The 24,128-nt window shown below is 49.7% G+C and overlaps 1 protein-coding gene across 4 annotated transcripts in view; it reads left to right on the forward strand.

Moving 5' to 3' along the window:
* tmem198b (transmembrane protein 198b) overlaps positions 1-13,795 on the forward strand; it is a 147,535-nt gene extending 133,740 nt beyond the window's left edge. For all 4 annotated transcript variants that reach the window (XM_038790149.1, XM_038790150.1, XM_038790152.1 and 1 more), the window contains 3 exons: positions 527-1,102; positions 8,220-8,377; positions 13,329-13,795. In XM_038790149.1, the coding sequence (XP_038646077.1) occupies positions 527-1,102; positions 8,220-8,377; positions 13,329-13,478 (884 nt within the window). In that variant the 3' untranslated portion in view covers positions 13,479-13,795. The remainder of the gene's footprint in view (positions 1-526; positions 1,103-8,219; positions 8,378-13,328) is intronic.
* Positions 13,796-24,128: the final 10,333 nt, after the last annotated feature.

The raw sequence follows: 24,128 nt of genomic DNA on the forward strand, positions 1-24,128 counted from the left end.
CGTGCATTTCTATAGCGCCTTTCATGAACGCCCCGAAGTTCCTGGCAGCCAATGGGGCCCTTTTGTGAGGTGCAGTCGCTGAGGTCCCACCGACATGAATCACAGCAGGTCCCCCACGAGGCACACAGGTGGGTACATCCCCCAGGAGGTAGAGGGTCATGCCCAGGGGACAGTGCCGGGTTTGTTCTGAGGTTGGAGGGGGGTGGTGTGGCTGTGGTGTGGGCGGGTGTTCCATGCGGGAGGCGTGGGTGTTCTGGGGGGGGGGCTTTCTATTTTTAATATTTCTGTTCCAGGGCACCCTTAAGACTAAGTGGCTGGATTGAGCCCACCCCACCAGGGTGATATGGCGGGATCTGCCCCTTCACTTTGTCCCTAAACATACAGCAGAGGAAGCGGCCTTGGGGTCGGTGGCTCCCATCCCGTTTTCCCTGCCCCCACTCTGCAAATAGAAACATTTGAATTCGCCCGCTGCCGCTTTAACACAGGAAGATTTATTTGATTGTTATTGTCTCTGCTCATGTTCCAGGCTATCGCTGCTTCAAAGCCATCATGTTCCTGACAGGCCTGATGTTTGGATCCATCGTCATCTTCATGTTGTGCTACAAGGAGAGGGTCCTGGACACACAGCTAAGCATGGAGGCCAGCGTGGGAATCGGACTGGGTATTGGTATCCTCTGTGGCCTGGTCACCATGCTGGTGCGTAGCGTCGGCCTCTTCATGGTGGGTCTGCTGCTCGGCCTGCTGGCCGCCGTGGCCACCCTGGTGGTGCTGGAGCAGTTCTACCACCCCCGCACCGTTTGGGTCCCCATCGGCCTGCTGCTGGGCGCTGGGATGCTCTTCGCAGTGCTGACCCTGCAGTGGCAGCGCTCCTTCACCGTGCTGTCCACCGCCGTCTTCGGGAGCGCCGTCATCACCATGACGGTGGATTACTTCATCGAGCTCTTCCTGCTCGTGCAGTACGTCTACGAGAGGATCAAGGTGTCTCCCGTGCAACCCGTGTGCTGGTACAGCTGGGTCATCTTAGGGGTCTGGCCCGTGCTGACTGCCCTTGGCATCCTGGTGCAGTTCAAAGTCACAGCGGAAGGCTACTCACACACGGAAGGTAGGTCTCGTAACCGGGGGTAACGGGCCTAGAGAAATTGGCTGAGCTAGACCTCAAAGAAATTGTGATGGTCGATGCAGGGTGGGGAGTTTTTCCAAGCATCCCTTGATGTATTGAGATGCAGTAACCTTATTCATGCAATACTAAAAGGGTTTAATCAGCAAAAATAAGCATTTTTAATAATGCTGTTGTTATGGGCCAGGGTTTAGAGAACCCCAAAGTGTATCATGGAGTTCACCTGACCCACAACGTTTAATAGATTGTGGTTATAGGGAGCACACGGGTCCACTCTGCAGGTGTGATACACCAGAGATCCACAGTACTTTTAAATTAAAACAATGTTTATTTATGAAACCAGTTAACACTTTATAGACCCCCAGTAAACATCTTAACAACTATCAACACCAATAAATCCCCCAGAGAATATAGTACTCTCTAAGTAACTCTTAATCTTTCCGAGAAACATCCATAAGACAAAAAGAACCCTTTTTACAGAAATACATCAGATTTAACTTCTCTACTGAGAACAGTTACCACTTTGAAATCGCCAAATGAACATTCTTTAGCTTGCAGAGATTCCTACACACCTTTCTGTGGCTACAGCTTCTCCAAATCTAAAACAAAACTAAACACACCCTTGTAGCAGACAGCCCGAGCGAAAGTAAAAGCAGACAGAAAGCCCAGCTCCACCCACACTCTGACATCACTGATAACCACCCATTTCTTAAAGGTACCCTCACATGACACTGTTGAGTCTGTCAGTAACTTGATTAAAATTCCCTGAAAATGACCAAGGAACTAGACTGTACAATGTAATAAAAATCTAAGGAATGGGAACATATGTCCTGTTGAAGGAGCCTTGGCGAGCTCCTGCAGTGCATCTTGTAGATGGTACACACGGCTGCCACTGTTTGTCGGTGGTGGAGAGAGTGGATGGAATGTCAATCAAACGGGCTGCTTTGTCCTGACGTTGAGCTGCTTGAAAGTTAGGAACGTAAGAGATACGAGCAGCCCATCGAGCTGGCTACGCCATCCATACGTTCCTGGCTGATCTTTGGGTTTAACTCCACTTCCCCGCCCACTCCCCATAATCCCTTAATTCCCCGTGTGATCAAAAATCTGTCTATGCCCAGCTATAAATATATTCAATAATGGAGCAACCGTCGCCCTAGGGGTAGAGAATTCCAAAGATTCACGGGGCGAGATTCTGTGTTCCTGAGTCTAAGTGTTGACGCTGGTGGAGGATCCGTGGACTTCCACAACAGCAAAACTGATGCCCCACCCAGACCAATTCAGTGACCATTGAGGGGCTAGCACCGGTGCCACATGGAACACAATCGATCCCAAATCTTATTGAGTGAAGAAATTTCTCCTCATCTCAGTCCGAAATGATTGGTCGCTTTATCCCGAGACTGTGACCCCCGTGTTTTAGATTGCCCGATCAGCGGGAACAATCCAGCCACTCGGAATTTACTGGGTTTCAATGAGTCGCCCTCATTCGTCGCTCTCCAGAGATTTAGAATTTGCTCAGCCTCTCATCACAGGGCAGACCCCTCACCCCAGTGACGAATCTAGTGATCCTTTGATGTCCCGCTTCCAATGGAAGTTCTCCGGCAGCGTTGTGCCCGGCACAAATCCCGCTATGTCAGGAGAATTGCGGGAGAGCCCCAAAAGACGCAAATCAGTTTCCGATTCTCCCGGCCGATCTTTTTGTGGACTCCGCTCCACTTACCCGCCCGCTCACCCTTAATCCCTTTATTCTTCAAAAAACTATCTATCTTTATCTTAAAAACATTTAATGAAGGAGCCTCAACTGCTTCACTGGGCAGGGAATTCCATAGATTCACAACCCTTTGGGTGAAGAAGTTCCTCCTAAACTCAGTCCTAAATCTACTTCCCCTTATTTTGAGGCCATGTCCCCTAGTTCTGCTTTCACCCACCAGTGGAAGCAACCTGCCCGCTTCTATCCTATCTATTCCCTCCATAATTTTTAATTTTTGTATAAGATCCCCCCTCATCCTTCTAAATTCCAACGAGTACAGTCCCAGTCTACTCAACCTCTCCTCATAAACCAATCCTCTCAACTCCGGGATCAACCTAGTGAATCTCCTCTGCACACCCTCCAGTGCCAGTGCATCCTTTCTGAAAGTCCAAATATACCACATCGACTAGCTCCCCCTTGTCAACTGTACTAGTTACATCTTCAAAGAATTCCAACAAATTGGTCAAGCATAATTTCACCTTCATAAATACATGCTGAGTCTGACTGATCTTGCCACTGCTTTCTAAATGTTAGAACATAGAAAAATACAGCACAGAACAGGCCCTTCAGCCCACGATGTTGTGCCGAACCTTTGTCCTAGATTAATCATAGATTATCATAGAATTTACAGCGCACAAGGAGGCCGTTCGGCCCATCGAGTCTGCACCGGCTCTTGGAAAGAGCACCCTACCCAAGGTCAACAACTGCACCCTACCCCATAACCCAGTAACCCCACCCAACACTAAGCGCAATTTTGGACACTAAGGGCAATTTATCATGGCCAATCCACCTAACCCGCACATCTTTGGACTGTGGGAGGAAACCGGTGCACCCGGAGGAAACCCACGCAGACACGGGGAGGATGTGCAGACTCCGCACAGACAGTGACCCAAGCCGGAATCGAACCTGGGACCCTGGAGCTGTGAAGCAATTGTGCTATCCACAATGCTACCTTGCTGCCCTTAAGAACAAATTAATCTACACTCCATTATTCTACCGTAAACCATGTACCTATCCAATAGCCGCTTGAAGATCCCTAATGTTTCCGACTCAACTACTTCCACGGGCAGTGCATTCCATGCCTCCACTACTCTCTGGGTAAAGAACCTACCTCTGACATCCCCCCTATATCTTCCACCATTCACCTTAAATTTATGTCCCCTTTTAATGGTTTGTTCCACCCTGGGAAAAAGTCTCTGACTGTCTATCTATTCCCCTGATCATCTTATAAACCTCTATCAAGTCGCCCCTCATCCTTCTCCGTTCCAATGAGAAAAGGCCCAGCACCCTCAACCTTTCCTCATAAGACCTACTCTCCATTCCAGGCAACATCCTGGTAAATCTCCTTTGTACCTTTTCCAAAGCTTCCACATCCTTCCTAAAATGAGGCGACCAGAACTGCACACAGTTCTCCAAATGTGGCCTTACCAAGGTTTTGTACAGCTGCAGCATCACCTCACGGCTCTTAAATTCAATCCCTCTGCTAATGAACGCTAGCACACCATAGGCCTTCTTCACAGCTCTATCCACTTGAGTGGCAACTTTCTCTACTAATATTGATCTCCCTCAGTTCTTCCCTCTCACTAAACTTTCAATTCTGGGATCTGATTTGTGTCCTTTTTTGTGAAGACAGAACCAAAGTATGTATTTAATTGCTCAGCCATTTCTTTGTCCCTTATTATGCATTCCCCTGTTTCTGTCTGTAGGGGGGCAACGTTTGTCTTTACCAATCTCTTTATCTTCACATATATTTGGAAACTCTTAGGGCGCAATTCTCCGCACTCACGACGGTGCGGAGAATAGCGGGTGTCGTAAAATTTTACGGCCACGCTAGTCCGACGCCCTCCCGCTATTCTCCCCCCCCCCACGCCCGACTCCCCATACGAATCGCTGCCGCCGTTTTTTTACGGCCAGCAGCGATTCTCAGCTGGCCGATGGGCCGAGTTCCCAGCCCTTTACAGCTGTTTTTACGAACGGCAAACACACCTGGTCTGGCCGTTCGTAAAAACGGCCGTAAAGTGCGATTTTTAAAACCATGGCACCGATTGGCACGGCAGTACCACGGCCGTGCCAAGGGTGCCATGGGCCCGCGATCGGTGCCCACCGATCGCGGGCAGCGGGTCCGATTCCCGCGCACTCTTTGTCCTTCCGCCGCCCCGCTGTATCACTTCGCGGGGCGGCTGAAGGGCATCCCGGCCCGCGCATGCGCGGGTTTCGCGCAAATGCGATGGCGTCATCCGCGCATGCGCGGGTTGGAGTCTTCCAATCCGCGCATGCGCGGCTGACGTCATATGATGCGTCAGCCGGCGCAAACTCTGGCAAGTGGGCTTAACGAAATTCGTTATGCCCGCGATGCCGGAGTTTACGGCGGCGGCATGCTAGCCCCGACCGGGGACCAGAATTGGTTCCCGGTCGGGGAGGGGGGGGCTGGCGTCAAACCCGCCCCAATTTGACGCCAGCCTTACGATTTCTCCCTGTCTGGGAGAATCGCGCCCTTAGTGTCAGTCTTTCCTGTATTTCCCCCTTCTTAATCAATGCCTTCGTCCTTCTTTGCTGAATTCTAAACTGCTCCCAATTCTCAGACCCAAGATTCAGCACCCTAGTCTCCAAATCAACTACTTCGCTCTCCATCTAGATAAAAAATTCTAGCATATTATGGTCGCTCATCCCCAAGGGGTCTCGTACAGTCAGATTGGCAATGATTCCCTTCTCATTACACAGTACCCAGTCTAAGTTGGCCTGCTCTCTAGTTGGTTCCTCCACATATTGGTCAAGAAAACCATCCCGTACACACTCCAGGAATTCCTCCTCTACGGCATTGTGGCTAATTTGATTTGCCCAATCTATTTGAAGATTAAAATCACCCATGATCACCGATATTCCCTTATTTCATGCATCACTAATTTCTTGTTTAATGCCATTCCCAACATCACCACTGCTGTTTGGGGGTCTATATATGACATCCACTAATGTTTTTGTCCCTTGGGGTATTTCTCAACTCTACCCATACAGATTCCACATTATCAGAGCTAATATCCTTTCTCACTATTGTGTTAATTTCCTCTTTAACCAGCAGTGCCACACCATCACCTTTTCTTTTATGCTTGTCCTTCCTAAATACTGAGAACCCTGGGGCATTCAGTTCCCATCCCTGTTCACCCTGCAGCCATGTCTCCGTAATCCCAATTATATCCTATTCATCTACATCTATCTGCACGATTAGTGGCTTTCTGTTGATCTTTAAAGATTTTGACCCTCTAGTTTCCCACTAATCTTTCTCACTTTGTGTGCATTTTCTTTCAATTTGATACCCTCCTTTATTTCCTCAGATAGCCATGGCTGATATTCCCTTTTCCTACAATTCTTCCTTTTCACTGATATATACTTTTGCTGAGCACTGTGAAAAATTGCTTTGAAATCCTCCACTGTTCCTCAATTATCCCACCATAAAGTCTTTGCTCCCAGTCCACCTTAGCCAGCTCCTCCTTCATCCCATTGTAGTCCCCTTTGTTTAAGCACAAGACACTGGTATTGGATTTTACCGTCTCACCCTCCATCTGTATTTTAAATTCAACCATACTGTGATCACTCCTTCCAAGAGGATTCTTATCTATGAGATCATGAATTATTCCTGCCTCATTACACAGGACCTGCTGGAAATACCACTGGTTTGAAATTTCCTGATGTTTTTCAGCCTTGGATCAGCATTTTCCCCCTTCGGACATCGCAGTAACATGATTCCTGCACCATAACTGACATTGGACAATAAAACAGAAGAATTCTCTTCAGTTTTCACGGATCGGCCATGATTTTATTGAAAGGCGTAGCAGGCTCGAGGGGCCAAATGGCCAACTCCTGCTCCTGTTTCTTCTGTTCATCTGCTCCTTACAGAAAAAAACTCTCCCTGAGATATTAAATTAGGGAAACAATGATAAAATATCTATAATGCGTGGACATTATTAACCAATACAGCTGTGCATTTTTATCTACAGATTTTTAATTATTGTTGTCACACATCCTGACAAGTTTCACTGTTTTAAATTCCAATGTGCACACTCGCAGTATGGAAGACATGCATTTCAATAGAATCCTTCACAACCCAGATCATCACAAGGATATTGACAGCCAATTATGTAACTTTCAAAGTGTTTTAATGTTCTGATGGAGGAAACTCACACAGTAAGATCCCACCAACAGCAACGTGACAATGGCAGGATAATCTGATTTTTTAGTGTCACTGTTTAACAGATTAATGATGTCTTGGACTACAGGGATGACTCCCCTCCTCTTGTTAGAAATTACAACTAGGGCTTTTTTATGACCACCTGGTAGGTTTCGACTTCTTACTTGAAAGGTGGGATCTCCGACAGTGCAGCACTCCCTCAGCACAGGAAAGCCAGAACGGATCTTGGGGAGTTGGTTGGGATGCCATTGGACGAGGAATTCAAAGGCCCAGTTGAATGCTCTGGGGCCGGAGTCAAATCCCGGCCAAGACAACCGATGGAATTTACATTTGATTAATAATTTCAGAAAAAAACCTGGACACTAAAGCCTCGGTAGTCTCGGTAATGGTGGCCATGACAACCAGCTGGCTCACTAATGCCTCTTTAGGGAATTAAATCTGCCGTCCTTACCCGGTCTGGCCTACATGTGACTCCAGACCCACAGCAATGCGGTTGACTCTTAAATGCCCCCTCTGAAATGGGCAAGTGAGACACTCAGTTCAGGGGCAATTAGGGATGGGCAACAAATGCTGGTCTTGCCAGACAACCCACGTCCTGGAAAAGATTTTTTTTTTTTAAGTTGCACACGCTGCCGATCAAAAGAATTGGTAAGTTCCAGAAACTCTATGGGACCAACGCCATCCTTTATTTGTCCTCTTAGGGAGAGAGAAATGGGCAGCACGGTAGCACAGTGGTTAGCACTGTTGCTTCACAGCGCCAGGGTCCCGGGTTCGATTCCCGGCTTGGGGTCACTGTCTGTGCGGAGTCTGCACATTCTCCCCGTGTCTGCGTGGGTTTCCTCCGGGTGCTCCGGTTTCCTCCCACAAGTCCTGAAAGACGGGCTGTTAGGTGAATTGGACACTCTGAATTCTCCCTCTGTGTACCCGAACAGCCGCCGGAATGTGTAGAGTGTAACTTCATTGCAGTGTTAATGTAAGCCTACTTGTGACAATAATAAAGATTATTATTATTAAGTCGACTTTTGTGGGTCAGGCTGTGTGGGTCGGGATGACCTCAGCAACTGTCTTAAGTGCGCCCCCCCCCCCCCAAGAAAGCAAATCTGATTGATCCACCTGTTTCTGTCTCCCCACCCCCACCCAAACCCCCTACCCCACCCTTCCACCACCTCCAGTAATCATCAGCAGGAGACAGAGGCGAGTTCAGCTGATGCGAATACGACAAAAAGAGACCAAGAAGAAGAAGAGGAAGCATCACAAGACGTACCAGGAGCCTGCGTACCGGAGAAAGCCCAACCCAGTGCGACGATATGACGGAGACGTACTCTCTCCGGTGAGTTGCGTTCCGGATCTTTGTAACGTGGCCCAACAAATCCAGCCCCTCTTATCGCCCATTGGGTTTGCTGACCCAGGTTGGCTCCCAGTCAAGGCAACGGCTTCATTTAAAAATTCCCATCTGTTTTCACATTTCTTCATGACCTCAGCCATCCCGACCTCTGTGATCCCGTCCAGTTACACAGCCCTCTGAGATCCCGGCGACCCCCCAGCTCCGGCCTCTTCCCTAATTCCCATCGCTCCACCATTCTCGGCCCAGCTTTCAGCTGCCTGGGCCCAAAGCTCTGCCGCTCCCTCAATAAACATCTTTGCCTCTCAACCTCTTTTCAGGCACTCCTTAAATCGCTCTCTTTGACCAAGTTTTCGATCACTTGACCTGATACCTCTCTATGTGGCTTGTTGTCCAATTTTGTTTAATGATGCCCCTGTGAGGCGACTTGGGACGTGTTGTTGAGTTAAATATAGAAATTCCTGTTGTTTGATTCCACTCGCTAAAAGTTGCGACGGTTAAACTTGTCCGAGCTGCCCTCCTTTGGCTGTCACTAGGGTTCCCACTGGGGCTCTGATTTTCACCCCAAGGCGGGGAGCAGGGTTGAGAAATTTCCCACATCTCTGCACCCCCAATGGGAGAAACAGCCAGATTGACAGAGCCTCCAATCCCTGGGGCAGGTGCCTGAATTTCCACCTCTTCATTGATCTCCCGCATCTCTTCGTCAGACAACACTACAGCAGATTCTCTGTTCATCAATTTGAGAGGGCGCAGGGTGGCACGGTCCATACCAAACACTCCCAGGACAGGTGCAGCACGGGGTTAGATACAGAGTAAAGCTCCCTCTACACTGTCCCCATCAAACACTCCCAGGACAGGTACAGCACGGGGTTAGATACAGAGTAAAGCTCCCTCTACACTGTCCCCATCAAACACTCCCAGGACAGGTGCAGCACGGGGTTAGATACAGAGTAAAGCTCTCTCTACACTGTCCCCATCAAACACTCCCAGGACAGGTACAGCACGGGGTTAGATACAGAGTAAAGCTCCCTCTACACTGTCCCCATCAAACACTCCCATGACAGGTACAGCACGGGGTTAGATACAGAGTAAAGCTCCCCCGACACTGTCCCCATCAAACACTCCCAGGACAGGTACAGCACGGGGTTAGATACAGACTAAAGCTCCCTCTACACTGTCCCCATCAAACACTCCCAGGACAGGTACAGCACGGGGTTAGATACAGAGTAAAGCTCCCTCTGCAGTGTCCCCATCAAATACTCCCAGGACAGGTACAGCACGGGGTTAGATACAGAGTAAAGCTCCCTCTACACTGTCCCCATCAAACACTCCCAGGACAGGTACAGCACGGGGTTAGATACAGAGTAAAGCTCTCTCTACACTGTCCCCATCAAACACTCCCAGGACATGTACAGCACAGGGTTAGATACAGAGTAAAGCTCCCTCTACACTGTCCCCATCAAACACTCCCAGGACAGGTACAGCATGGGGTTAGATACAGAGTAAAGCTCCCTCAACACTGTCCCCATCAAACACTCCCAGGACAGCTACAGCACGGGGTTAGATACAGAGTAAAGCTCCCTCTACACTGTCCCCATCAAACACTCCCATGACAGGTACAGCACGGGGTTAGATACAGAGTAAAGCTCCCTCTACACTGTCCCCATCAAACACTCCCATGACAGGTACAGCACGGGGTTAGATACAGACTAAAGCTAACTCTACACTGTCCCCATCAAACACTCCCAGGACAGGTACAGCACGGTGTTAGATACAGACTAAAGCTCCCTCTACACTGCCCCCATCAAACAATCCCAGGACAGGGACAGCACGGGGTTAGATACAGAGTAAAGCTCCCTCTACACTGTCCCCATCAAACACTCCCAGGGCAGGTACAGCACGGGGTTAGATACAGAGTAGAGCTCCCTCTACACTGTCCCCATCAAACACTCCCAGGGCAGGTACAGCACGGGATTAGATACAGAGTAAAGCTCCCTCTACACTGTCCCCATCAAACACTCCCAGGACAGGTACAGCACGGGGTTAGATACAGAGTAGAGCTCCCTCTACACTGTCCCCATCAAACACTCCCATGACAGGTACAATATGATTAGGTAAAGAGGAGTCTGTGGTGCAGAGGTGATGTCACGTGTTAGTTAGTCTTGCGGCCCAGTTTAATACTTTGGGATAATAGGTTCAAGTCCCACCTAGGCAGCTGGTAGAATTTAAATTAAATTATTAAATTTTGGAATGGAAAGCTACTTTCATTGAGAGTGAACCTGACACTATGGTTGTTGGTTGTCGGAAGAAAATCCGTCTGCTTCACTTCAGGGAAGGAAATCTGCCGTCCTTACCCGGTCTGGCCGACGTATGACTCCAGACCCACAGCAACGTGGTAGACTCTTAACTGCCCCTCTGCAGATGGGTAGTTAGGGATGGGTACTAAACGTTGAGCTGCCCAGTGATGGCCAGATCTCATGAAAGAATTAAAAATAAAACTCCTTTCACACTGTCCCGTTGAACACGTCCAGATTGACTTTTCCAATCTGGCATTGTGCATTGTGCCAGGATTCCGAAAGATGCTGACTGAATGAAAGGATATTTGAACCAGCAATGGGGAAGTGAACCTTTTTGTGAGATTGGAATAATTTAAAAAGCAGAGGGGGAGCTGAGGTTTCTTTTTTAACCATCCCAGCGAGTTGTTGCGAGTTGCAGATTCAATGTTAATTTTCAACGGTGAATTGGGTACATTCTGGTCAAGGAAAGATTTGCAAGGGAAAGAGTAGGAGAGTGGGGTCAATTGAATGACACCTTCAAAGAGCCAGGATGGGCCGAGTGGACCACTTCCGTGCTGTCAGGTTCAAGATCAAAATGTCTTCCGTTGGCTTATTAACATCTTGCCTGATGTTTTATGTTTAACGCACTCGCTGATTATTCCACATGAGGTTAGTCTTCCTCAAGAGGGAAGCCACAAGTTCCCAACTCTGCTTGGAATCTATTGCTGGAGGTCCCATCGCATGGCCGGCAGCCGTGACTCGCTCTCTCCCACACGCCCGCCATTCGTCCATTCTCCAGACGCATCACCATTGCCACAGCCAATTGGAAATGGAAGAAGGCTCCGCGTTACCCAATCGGAGAAGTGCTGACAGTTTGTCAACCCAGCAATTTCTGGCCCCCATCTCCAACACTTTTTTCTGAACCCGTTTAAGTAGACATTGAAAGAAGGTGAAGAGAAAACAGGGTCCCAGGTTCGATTCCTGGCTGGGGCACTGTCTGTGTGGAGTCTGCACGTCCTCCCCGTGTGTGCGTGGGTTTCCTCCGGGTGCTCCGGTTTCCTCCCACAGTCCAAAGATGTGCGGGTTAGGTGGATTGGCCAGGCTAAATTGCCCTTAGTGTCCTAAAAAATAATGTTAATGGGGGTTGTTGGGTTACTGGTATAGGGTGGATACGTGGGCTTGGGTAGGTGATCATTGCTCGGCACAACATTGAGGGCCGAAGGGCCTGTTCTGTGCTGTACTGTTCTAAAAAAAACAATTTGATTTTAATTCTCCGCTCAATGCTGCAGAAAATTCCTCAACCACTGCCTCAGTAAACTGGCCGGGGGCGGCAGGGTAGCACAGTGGTTAGCACTGTTGCTTCACAGCGCCAGGGTCCCAGGTTTGAGTCCCATCCTGGGTCACTGTCTGCGGAGTCTGCACATTCTCCCCGTGTCTGCGTGGGTCTCCGCCGGGTGCTCCGGTTTCCTCCCACAGGCCCCGAAAGATGTGCTTGTTAGGTGAATTGGCCATTCTGAATTCTCCCTCCGTGTACCCGAACAGGCGCCAGAATGTGGCGACTAGGGGCTTTTCACAGTAACTTCATTGCAGTGTTAACGTAAGCCTACTTGTGACACTAATGCGTTTCTGACGGCGTCAACACCTTGGCTCGGGATCACTGAATCCCGCCTTGGATTTCAATCCCAGATTTATTAATTGAATTTAAATTCCAGCTGCTGCCCTGGTGGGACTTGATCCCGAGTCCATACAACTTTTGCCTGGGCCCCTGGATTACGCACTCGGTGACATTGTCCCCACACCCACCATCTCCCACACGGCTCTTGGTGGAGCGGACTGTCGAAAATTCTCTGCTGCCTTTCCTTTGTCACGCCAGTGATTACTCCTCAAAACAAAAGGTACTTCGTTGGCTGCCAAGTGCCGTGCGATATTCTGGGGTCACAAATGTTGCGATAGAAATGCAGGATCCTCCTCTTTCTGAGAGGTTGTTTCTGCTGGTCGGGAACTCCAGAAGATGGCGGCACAGTGTCAGGATGAGGGGCCGGTCGTTGGGGACTGAGATGCAGAGAAATGTCTTCACTCGCAGCGTGGTGAATCTTTGGAATTCTCCACCATAGAGGGCTCGGGTGTTCCATCCTTGAGTATATTATTCAAGGCTGGGGATAGTCAGATTTTTGGCCTCTCGGAGAATCAAGGGATATAGAACATAGAACATACAGTGCAGAAGGAGGCCATTCAGCCCATCGAGTCTGCACCGACCCTCATTTAGCCCTCACTTCCACCCTATCCCTGGAACCCAATAACCCCTCCTAACCTTTTTGGACACTAAGGGCAATTTAGCGTGGTCAATCCACCTAACCTGCACGCCTTTGGACTGTGGGAGGAAACCGGAGCACCCGGAGGAAACCCACGCACACACGGGGAGAACGTGCAGACTCCACACAGACAGTGACCCAGCAGGGAGTCGAACCTGGGACCCTGGCGCTGTGAAGCCACAGTGCTAGCCACTTGTGCTACCGTGCTGCCCAAATGGGGGTGGGCAGGTTGGGAAAATGTCGTTGGAACCCGACATCAGCCAGGGTGGTGTTGAATGATGGAGCCGGCTGAGTGGCCTCCATCCCTTGCGGGGTTTCACTTGTCACTTCTCTTGTTTATTTTTCCCTCAGAGCTACATTCAGAACTTTCGGGAGCGTCAGACAGTGGGGGGATCTCCCTCTGGGGGCTTCAACACCAGCGCTCACGCCATGATCGATGTGGACTACGAATGCGGTTCCACGGTGCCCCTCACAGCCTCCGCCCCTGCTGTCCGCGTGTGAGACGACACGGAAGAGAAGGAGGGAAAATTAACGAGGATTCTCGCTGTTGGTCCCGGATGAAATGGAGTGCAGCGGGGGGGGGGGGGAGGAGAAAAAGCATCGCTCATGCCGTGAAAACGCAATGGATGTGGACCATTTATTAACAGAAAGTAATATATATGTATATATATATATATGTGTCTCTGACATGACTGAAAGAGGACTGAGATTTTGCCTCTTCCCCTGTTGTTGAAACTCCCTCTCTGGGGATTTTCTGAAAAGGAGACACAAATGTAGGCGGGCCTTTTGAGGCTTATCTCTCCCATTCAAATTCCTGGGGGGGGTGGGGTGGGGGGTGGTAGGTGGGTGGGGTGGGGGGGGGGGGGGAAACGAGCTGAGCTGAGAATGCTGACGATGCATCTCACAGCTGATTAGATCCTTCTTGCTTAACAAGGCAGGAGTGAACGGGCACGGACAAGGCAAGAAATCAAACAACGTTAAGCGAAGGGGAAAGTGGGTGTGGGTGCTACAGGCTCTCTTTGTCCTCGCGCCCTGTGGTAACTTGGACCCCCCTCGCTCCGCACCCCTGGAAGGGAAATGACATTGAACAGGTAGGTGGCAACCGGACGGCGGGAGTGGGCGGCGTCACACGCCAATGGATACTTGATTCAGCTTGCAATCCACCCCACACCGTCCCACCTAACCCAAAGGGAATGAAGGACGTCTAATGGAAATTCCCAATAACTGTCACCAGGCAGATCTTGTTTCTTTTTTGCATGTCACCAAGCTGTGCGTGTGTGTGTGTGTGTGCGTGCGTGTGGGTGGGGAGAAACGTACCTGTACATATAAGCTATTGAACGTGGGACTTTTTTCCGTGTAAATATTCAAGGAGCAATGTTACTGGTCTGACATGCGCCGAGAAGGCGGTTCTATCGCCGTCGTGTTAAATCCTCCTGTGGAAATGCTGATTTTGTGTTTCTGTCACCACCTGAAGTCAGCATGTGCATCTCTCCCATTACTGCCTCCAACAAGGATCAGAGTCGCAAATAATCCAGGATTACCCTGGAGTCGCCAGGAATTAAAGATTAACTTCCAGGGCAGCTGGTTTACAAAGCAACACACAGGCGCGGGAAGAAATCTCTATCGGGAGTCTTTTTTCAAAATATTGGGTGTTTTTCTCTTTTCATTTGGATTCTGCAATATTAGAACGGTGTCTGATTGGCTGTAAAACGTCTATTTGGTTTCCAATTAGTTGTGAGGATTGACCAATAGTGGGGAGCAAGGGGCGGGGGGGGGGGGGGGGGGGGGGTGGTCAGATTTGAAAGGTTGTAGGTTGTGTGATGGCTCCGCCTCCAGAGCATCCATCCAGGGTTGGCAATGGTTTAGCTCACTCGGCTAAATCGCTGGCTTTTAAAGCAGGCCAGCAGCACGGTTCGATTCCCGTACCAGCCTCCCCGGACAGGCGCCGGAATGTGGCGACTAGGGGCTTTTCACAGTAACTTCATTGAAGCCTACTCGTGACAATTAGCGATTTTCATTTTTATTTTCATTTCAATGCCTGTCTCCACTCCCACTTAACGCCATCCGGGATTAAACAGCCCGCTTGGTTGGCACCCCATCCACCGCCTTCAACATTCACTCCCTCCACCACCGACGCACAGTGGCAGCCGCGTGTACCATCTACAAGATGCACTGCAGCCACTCCCCGAAGTCCCTTCGACAGCACCTTCCAAACCCACAGCCTCTACCGTCTCGAAGGGCAAGGCTGGAAGGTTAATGGGAGCACCACCACCTGCAGTTTCCTTCCCAAAACCACCCGCCGTCCTGACTTGGAACATCGGCCGTTCCTTCACTTGTGGCTGGGTCAAAATCCTGGAACTCCCTCCCTAACAGCACTGTGGGTGTACCTGCACCTCAGGGACTGCAGCCGATCAAGAAGGAAGCTCGGCGCCAACTTCTCAGTTGGCGCCCAATCTGACAAAATCATTTTTTTTTTAAAAAACCTTCATCCCCAGCTTGGGAAATGTTTGGAGAAAATGCAAATGTTGACTTGCCCTAAAGTGAGTGTGGGCTTTCACTCTCCGTCAAGGTAAGAATATACTCGGATATCCCACGGGGACAGGGTCGGCAAGTTAAATATACCAGAATTTACAAAGGTGACCCCCCTTTTTCTCTAGAAAAGAGAAGACTGGGGAGGTGACTTGTCGGAGACCTTTAATATTACGAAGAATATGTTAGGATGGATGGTGAGATGTTTCCAATTGCGAGTAAGACTGAACAGGGCCCAGTGATATAAGATGGTCACTAATACACCCACTAGGGAATTCAGAAGAAACATCTCTACCCAGAGAGTGGTGGAGCTGGTGAATGGCAGACGCGCATGCACGGCGGAAAAAGGACACGTTGACGGGGTGAGATGAGAGGAGGTGGATGTGGAGCACAAACACCAGTTGGGCCGAACGGCCTGTTTCCGTGCTGTAACGTCTGTGTGATTCTTCTCCCCGCAGCGAGATTTAAACCATTGCAATGTGGTGTGATGTTTGACGCGGGGCCTCTAATCTTAGCGCCAGCATCGCCTGCCGCCCACACTCCCTGCCCGCATATCGGCCTCCGAATCAGAAGGTCACGGATGCAAGTCCCCCCCCGACAGGGACTTGAGCATATTCTCCAAGTCGACACTCTCAGTGTGGTACCGAGGGAGCGCTGCCGTGTCAGAGGTGCCGTCTTTTGGGTGAGATTCACCTGCTGTTCCGTTTGCCCTTTGTGAGTGGGCATTAAAGATTACATCGCACTATTCCGCACTGTAAATTCTCTGATTCTAAGAGCAGGGAAGGTCCCCCCCCCCCCCCCCCCGGTTTTTTTGTGACTCCCGCAACATTAGAAAAACACATTACCTGGCCTTTGCTGTTTGCGGGATCTTGCTCTGCACAAATTGGCTGCCACACTTCCGAGGCTGCAACAGCGACTCCACTTTTTAAAAAAAGTACTTCATTGGCTGTGAAGCACATTGGGACAGCCTGAGTTGGTGAGAGGCGCTATATGAATGCAGGTCCCTTGTGGAGGGGAGGGGGGGGTGAAAGGGGAGGTCACGAGGCTGGCATCAGATTAAAGGGGGGGGTGGTGCCTCACTCAGGTTGGGGAGCGGTGGGGTTTGCATCGCTCAGTGTCCATTGGCTGGCTGTGTTGGAGTGTATTGTTGTGCATATCACCATGGCGATGTACGGGGATTTGTGCGAGGACTTGCTCGGTTACCTTTTTAGGATAAACAAGATGAACATTTTATCTTGAAGCGTGTGGTGTATGAAGGGTTGGGAGTGGGGGTGGTCACTGGGGGAATTGAAATTTCGGGAGATGAGAGCAGGAGCTTTCTGGGAACCAGTTTACAAACGGAATAGTGCACTGTGCACGTGGGGGGCGCAGGGCCCACGTGCCGATGTGTAACACTCAGAAGGCGTGCGGGGGTGCACGTCTGTGGTAGTATGACTAGGGAGATTACGGTACCCTAGAACCAAGCTGCCATTGGTGCAGAAGACTCGCTGCCCATTGGCCCAGGCAAGTCATGTGACTCTCTGCCAATTGGCTGAGGCTAGTCATGTGCCTCCCCGCCGATTGGCTGAGAGGTAGGTAGCTCCGCCTACGAGGCGGGGTATAAGAACCCGTACCGGCTGGCAGTCGGCCTTTCTCTGTACGTCTACTGCCGGGCACACATCTAGTGTATTAAAGCCAGTCGTTTGGAACTACCTCTCGCCTCGTGTCCGATTGATGGTGCATCAACATCGCTGGCACCTCATGTTTTTAATTTCCTTTGTAGAGAGAGCTCGGGTCCTGTCACCATCTCTCCGTGACTTTGATTTGTACAAGCAGCATGTTCCATGTTAAAGGCGTGTTGTTCTGGGGGGGGGGGGGGGGAGGGTTTACACACTGACCTGCCCTCACGTCAAAACGTGTTTGCGAGTTTAATTTTCTTTCAGACGTGCCAAACCATTGGAATTAGTAAGAAAATGTTAGCTAAGTGTTCATTAAAAAAAATATTTATTTGAACTCTGCCGTGCCCTTGTCCCGATTGCTTTGATTTGAATTTGATTTATTGTCACGTGTACCGAGGTAGAGTGAAAAGTATTCTTCTCTGGCTGCACAGACAGGCAGGGGAAATAGAAAAGCAGAATGTTAAAATGAAGCGAGACTGCATCGTGCTGTCGTACAGAGGGATCTGGGTGTCGTTGTGCATGGATCACGGGTCAGGAATCTGTACACGGGTCAGGAATCCGTACACGGGTCAGGAATCCGTACACGGGTCAGGAATCTGTACACGGGTCAGGAATTTGTACACGGGTCAGAAATCTGTACACGGGTCAGGAATCTGTACACGGGTCAGAAATCTGTACACGGGTCAGAAATCTGTACACGGGTCAGAAATCTGTACACGGGCGTATATACCTCTCTAAGAGTAAAATTAATTATAATTAACAAGGTGATTGGATTGGATTTGTTTATTGTCATGTGTACCGAGGTACAGTGAAAAGTATTTTTCTGCAAGCAGCTCAACAGATCATTCAGTACATGGGAAGAAAAGGGAATTGAACAGAATTCAAGAAAATACATGTGAATACATAATAGGGCACCACAATATACATAATAGGGCAACACAAGGTGACAGCCCCTGATGGGATACTGTAACATAAGTCAAAGCTTTAAATATAGTTTATCAGACTAAAATGTCAATCCCAGGGGTCTCGGCACCCTCAGCCCTCGCGGGGGGTTGTGGAAGGCCTGAAGGATGCCGGTGGGCACCGCGTGCTCCCTCTCCCAAGGACACCCCGCCGAGGTGCATGTGCCGTAGATGGAAGAAAGTCAGGTCGGAGGGCCCTCTTGACCATCTGCTGCCTGGACCTACTGATGGCCACCTTCGCCAGGCCCAGACACAGGCCAAGAGGAGGCCCTCTTCCCACCCCACCCCCCTCCGCATCGGGTGACCCGAGGCAACCAAGAGGTGAGGAGCAGCCTCTTCAAATTGCTAAATAAAGGGGCTGCAATCTCGGGCGATCAACATAAACGTGGAACACTCGCTCTCCTTGGCCGCAGCAAAGGTATGCGGCCTGGGGGTCCGCAAATCACCTTCATCTATGCTTGCACAGCACTGCTGCATGATCGTGCAATATTAATAAAACAAAACAATGAATAATTAAACAAAGTGAGAGGGGTTCGCGGAGGGCCTGAAGTTTCCTGTGCTCACCGCGCACTCCCTATTGCCTGGACTTGTTAGTGGACATCTTGGATCAGGCATAGCTCATCCGATATACATGCAGCACGGGTCATTAATATTAATAGCGGCAACTTTATAATGCTGTGTTAGTTTGTGTCTGCCCTGTAGGTGATTCCCCCAGTGACTACTAAACAAACCAGAGAGTACAAATTTTAACTTTGACAGGAAAATATTCCATTAGTTATTTATAACGCTGTGCATACGATAACAACACTGAATTTAGTGATTGCCTCAGCCCTCATTAACATATTCTCCACTTTGAGGGGCTGGTTTAGCTCACTCAGCTAAATCGCTGGGCTTTAAAGCAGACCAAGCAGGCCAGCAGCACGGTTTGATTCCCGTACCAGCCTCCCCGGACAGGCGCCGGAATGTGGCGACTAGAGACTTTTCACAGTAACTTCATTGAAACCTACTCGTGACAACAAGCGATTTTCATTTCATTTTTCATTTCATTGCTCCTTTCTCAACACAGTGACAGCAAATTCATATTTGGGGTAAATAGTCAATACTTACAGCCCAGATCACAAGAACACCTTTTAGTTTTAGTTTTATACATATTGACTATCTGTTTCGTACAGCCAAGAAAGGCCGTGGACTTGCTGCCGCTCTCATTGTTGCATTGTAGGAGAGCTGCAGAAGGTAAAGAGGGAAGGAGGAACGGGAGTAAGAGGAAAGGGGGTGATCTTATTCCCTTGCTGCTGTCCAATCTCCCTCCCTCCCCTGATGCATTGGCACGGCACTCACCCACTGTTGCTGATTGTTGCTTTGAGGGCAACACAGCAGAGTAAGCATCACATGACCTGGGCGACCAATCAGGACTCAGAGTGTGGAATCACCCCAAGAAAGGCTCCTCTCCCTCTATCACTGGTGGGTCGGGTACAGGCGGTTAAAATGAATGCGTTGCTGCGATTTCTATTTATTTGCCAATGCCTGCCGATTTTCCTGCCAAATACTTTTTTCAGAGAGATTGAGGGAAGGATCACTTTGTTCATATGGGGAAGGAAGGTGGCCAGAGTTAGAAAGGCACTGCTACAGAGGGGAAGGCAGGCAGGGGGTTTGGGTCTCCCGAACCTGATGTACCACTACTGGGTGGCGAATGTGGAGAAGGTGCGGAGCTGGGTCAGAGGGGTTGATTCCCAGTGGGTCAGAATGGAGGAGAGTTTGTGCAGGGGGTCGGGATTGAAAGCACTAGCAACAGCGCCGCTCCCGATAGCCCCGGGAAAATACTCAGGGAGTCCGGTAATAATAGTAATAATCATTGAAAATCTGGAGGCAGTTTCGGCAACACTTCGGGTTGGGGGCAGGGTCAAGGGAAATGCCGATTCGGGGGAACCACAGATTTGAGCCAGGGAGGTGGGATGGAAATTTTCAGAAATGGGAGGAGAAGGGGATTAAGACGCTAAAAGATTTGTTTCTTAGGGGTGGGTTTGCAGGATTGAAGGAGCTGGAAGCGAAGTATGGGCTGGAGCAGGGGGAAATGTTTAGATACATGCAGGTTCGAGATTTTGCCAGAAAGGAGATACAGAGCTTCCCGGAGGAACTGGCCTCCATATTGCTGGAGGAGGTGCGGACGGCAGAGGGACTGGAGAAGGGGGTAGTGTCAGCAGTTTACGGAGCTATTTTGGAAGAGGATAAAGCACCACTGGAAGGGATCAAAGCAAAGTGGGAGGAAGAGTTGGGAGAGGATATGGAGGAGGGGTTCTGGTGTGAGGTGCTTCGGAGAGTGAATGCCTCCACCTCATGTGCGAGGTTGGGGCTGATACAGCTGAAGGTGGTGTACAGAGCACACCTCACGAGGGCGAGGATGAGCCGATTCTTTGAAGGAGTAGATGTGTGTGAATGTTGCGAGGGGGGGGGGGGGGGGGGGGCGCGGGGAGTCTGTCCAAAGCTAGAGGATTACTGAATGAGATTTTTAGGGTAATTTTGAAGGTAGTGCACGTGAAACTGGACCCGGGCCCCCGGGAGGCCATATTCGGGGTGTCTGACCAGCCGGGGTTGGAAACGGGTGTGGAGGCAGATATCGCAGCCTTCGCTCGTTGATCGCCCGAAGGCGGATCCTGTTGGGATGGAGAGCAGCCTCTCCACCCTGTGCCCTGACGTGGTGGGGGGACCTGTTGGAATTCTTGACACTGAAGGTTAAGTTTGAACTGAGGGGAAGGATGGAGGGGCTCTACAATTCATGGGCATTATTCTTTATGAACTTTCAAGAACTGGATAACATCGAACATTAGTTGGGGGGTTGGGTGGGAGGGTTGGGGGGAGGGGGGCTGTGTGTGTTGATGACGACTATGGGTGATTCCTGATTCCTTTTTGTCATTTGTTTGTGTGAACACGCGGGCTGATGTTTGGGGGTTTGGTGGGAGGATGGGATCGTTGTTATTGATATGGGGATTGACATATTTGGTATTGATTATTGTTTATTGTTGGTGGGTGTAAATTTGGGAGAAAATGTGAAAAAGGAGAATAAAAATATTTAATTTTAAAAAAAGGCTCCTAAGCTCCTAAATTGGGGATGGTAAACTCATATTGATTGTTTTTTTACCAAATATATCACCAGTATTGGTCCCCTTGCATATTCTGCTAAAGAAACACCATCATTGATCTAGAAAGGCTTCTAAGGAGGAAGCTTTCAACAGAGTAAAGCAATTGCTACATTCCTCAAACTGGTTAGTACCCTTTGACCCAACTACCCCAGCCCTACTCCTCCACGCTTTCTCCCCCGGGCTTGCTCCCCTCAGCCAACTCCCCTGGATCGGCTCCCCTCCGGCCCTACTCCTCCACGCTTTCTCCCCCAGCCAACTCCCCTGGATCGGCTCCCCTCCGGCCCTACTCCTCCACGCTTTCTCCCCCAGGCTTGCTCCCCTCAGCCAACTCCCCTGGATCGGCTCCCCTCCGGCCCTACTCCTCCACGCTTTCTCCCCCACCCTACCTACCTGTCCTGCTGCCTTCATGGATCTACGGACATGACCCCAATGTCCCTCTGGACGTCTGTACTACCTGACGTCCTACCTTTCATTGTGCATTCCCTTGCCTTGTTAGTCCTCCCAAAACACATCACCTTAGCAACTTAAAGGGAAGATCATTTGAGAAAGCCCTCAGCAATACACTCCCCACCTGCCCACCTGTTCGTAATTATAACCCGTTCATTTCTTTGTCAGATATAAAGTGAAGTGCATTGCTCGCTGACCTCTGAAGACCGATGGGTAAATCAGAAGCAAGGTAAGAGCTGGAAAATAACCAATGAGAATCTCCTAAGTTGCTTAGGAAAAACAGCCAATCCTGAACTGCCAGTCACGAGAACCATCCAATAACAAAAGGGAAATAAAGATGAACCAATTGAATCGGGGGAGGTGGTTGTGTTGTGTTAATGTCACGGATCGTGTTCAAATCTCACCCTGGCAACTGGTGGAATTTCTTGTACAGGTCAGGGTCGCCTGTCGTTACTGCCTCAGACCTGGCCTTCGGTCGGGAGCGACTCTCCCGATTGAACCCTGCTTCCGCTTTAAATAATAAATCTGCAACATAAAGTTTCTTAAAAATTAACTAAAGTTAGTCAGTGATAGTGAACAAGGTTGTTGTGAAAACCATCTGGTTCACTAATGGCCTTTCTAGGAAGGAAATCTGCCGTCCTTACCTGGTCCGGCCTACATATGGTTGACTCTGTACTGCCCCCCAAGATTGCCCTTAAACTGAATTTGTTTCTAGCCATCACAGGACGTTGCTGTGCGTCTGGAGTCACTACAGGCCGGATCAGGTAAGGATGGCAGATTTCTTTCCCCAAAGGGGATTTCAGATGGATTCTCACAACAATGGTTTTGTCGTCACTCATAGTTGAATTTAAATATCACTATCTGCTGCGGTGGGATTCGAACCTTGGTCTCCACATCATTGCTCTGAGTCTCTGGGTTACTGGTCCAGCCACAAGACCACTACGCCACCACCTTCCCTTATCGCGATCTTCTGCGATCATCACGACGGTCTACGTCCCATCCCAGGTGGAAGTGAAGAAGGCGCTTGACGAATTGTACACAGTTATAAATAACAATCAAACAGAACACCCAGAGGCCTTGTTCATCGTGGCCGGGGACTTCAACCAGGCCAACCTCAAGAGTGTACTGCCAAAATTCCACCGACACACCAGAGGCGGCAACATTCTCGCCCACTGCTTCACAACCATCAAGGGCGCCTACTGATCCATCCCCCGACCACACTTTTGAAAATCGGACCATAAGACGTGCTCCTTCTCCCGGCATACAAGCAGAAACTCAAGCAGGAGAATCCAGCTAAGAAGGTCTTGCAGTGCTGGTCCAAGGAAACGGAAGAGCTGCTAGTGATTGCTTGGAGTCAGTGGACTGGCCCATATTCAAGAACTCGGCGGCCAATCTAAATGCGTTTGCCATCACCGTCACAGACTTCATCAACAAATGTGTAGAAGATTGTGTGCCTAAGGTAGTACGTACATTCCCCAACCGGAAACCAGGGTTTAATCGGGAGATTCGCTCCCTACTGACAATAGGAGACTAAGCTAGAGTCACAGACTCTAGTCACAGGGGCATTGAGTATAAGAATTGGCAAGTCATGTTGCAGCTGTATAGAACCTTAGTTAGGCCACACTTGGAGTATAGTTTTCAATTCTGGTCGCCACACTACCAGAAGGATGTGGAGGCTTTAGAGAGGGTGCAGAAGGGATTTACCAGGATGTTGCCTGGTATGGAGGGCATTAGCTATGAGGAGCGGTCGAATAAACTCGGTTTGTTCTCACTGGAATGAAGGAGGTTGAGGGGCGACCTGATAAAGGTCTACAAAATTATGAGGGGCATAGACAGAGTGGATAGTCAGAGACTTTTTCCCAGGGTAGAGCAGTCAATTACTAGGGGGCATAGGTTTAAGGTGCAAGGGGCAAGGTTTAGAGGAGATGTACGAGGCACGTTTTTTTACACAGAGGGTAGTGGGTGCCTGGAACTCGCTGCCGGAGGAGGTGGTGGAAGCAGGGACGATAGTGACATTTAAGGGGCATCTTGACAAATACAGGAATAGGATGGGAATAGAGGGATATGGACCCCGGAAATGTCGAAGATTTTAGTTTAGACGGGCAGCATGGTCGGCGCGGGCTTGGAGGGCCGAAGGGCCTGTTCCTGTGCTGTACTTTTCTTTGTTCTTTGTTCTTACTCATCTCATGTGGTACCATTTGGAGTTCAGAAAAGTGAGAGGGGATCTCACAGAAACTTACAAAATTCTCATAGGATTAGAGAGGGTAGATTCAGAAAGATTGTTCCCGTTGGTAGGGAGAATCCAGAACTAGGGGTCATAGTTTGAGGATAAGGGGTAAACCTTTTAGGACTGAGGTGAGGAGAAATTTCTTCACCCAGAGAGAGTGGTGGATCTGTGGAATTCACTCCCACAGAAAG

Source organism: Scyliorhinus canicula, chromosome 2 (genome assembly GCF_902713615.1).
Source record: "Scyliorhinus canicula chromosome 2, sScyCan1.1, whole genome shotgun sequence".
Taxonomy (NCBI): Eukaryota; Metazoa; Chordata; class Chondrichthyes; order Carcharhiniformes; family Scyliorhinidae; genus Scyliorhinus; species Scyliorhinus canicula.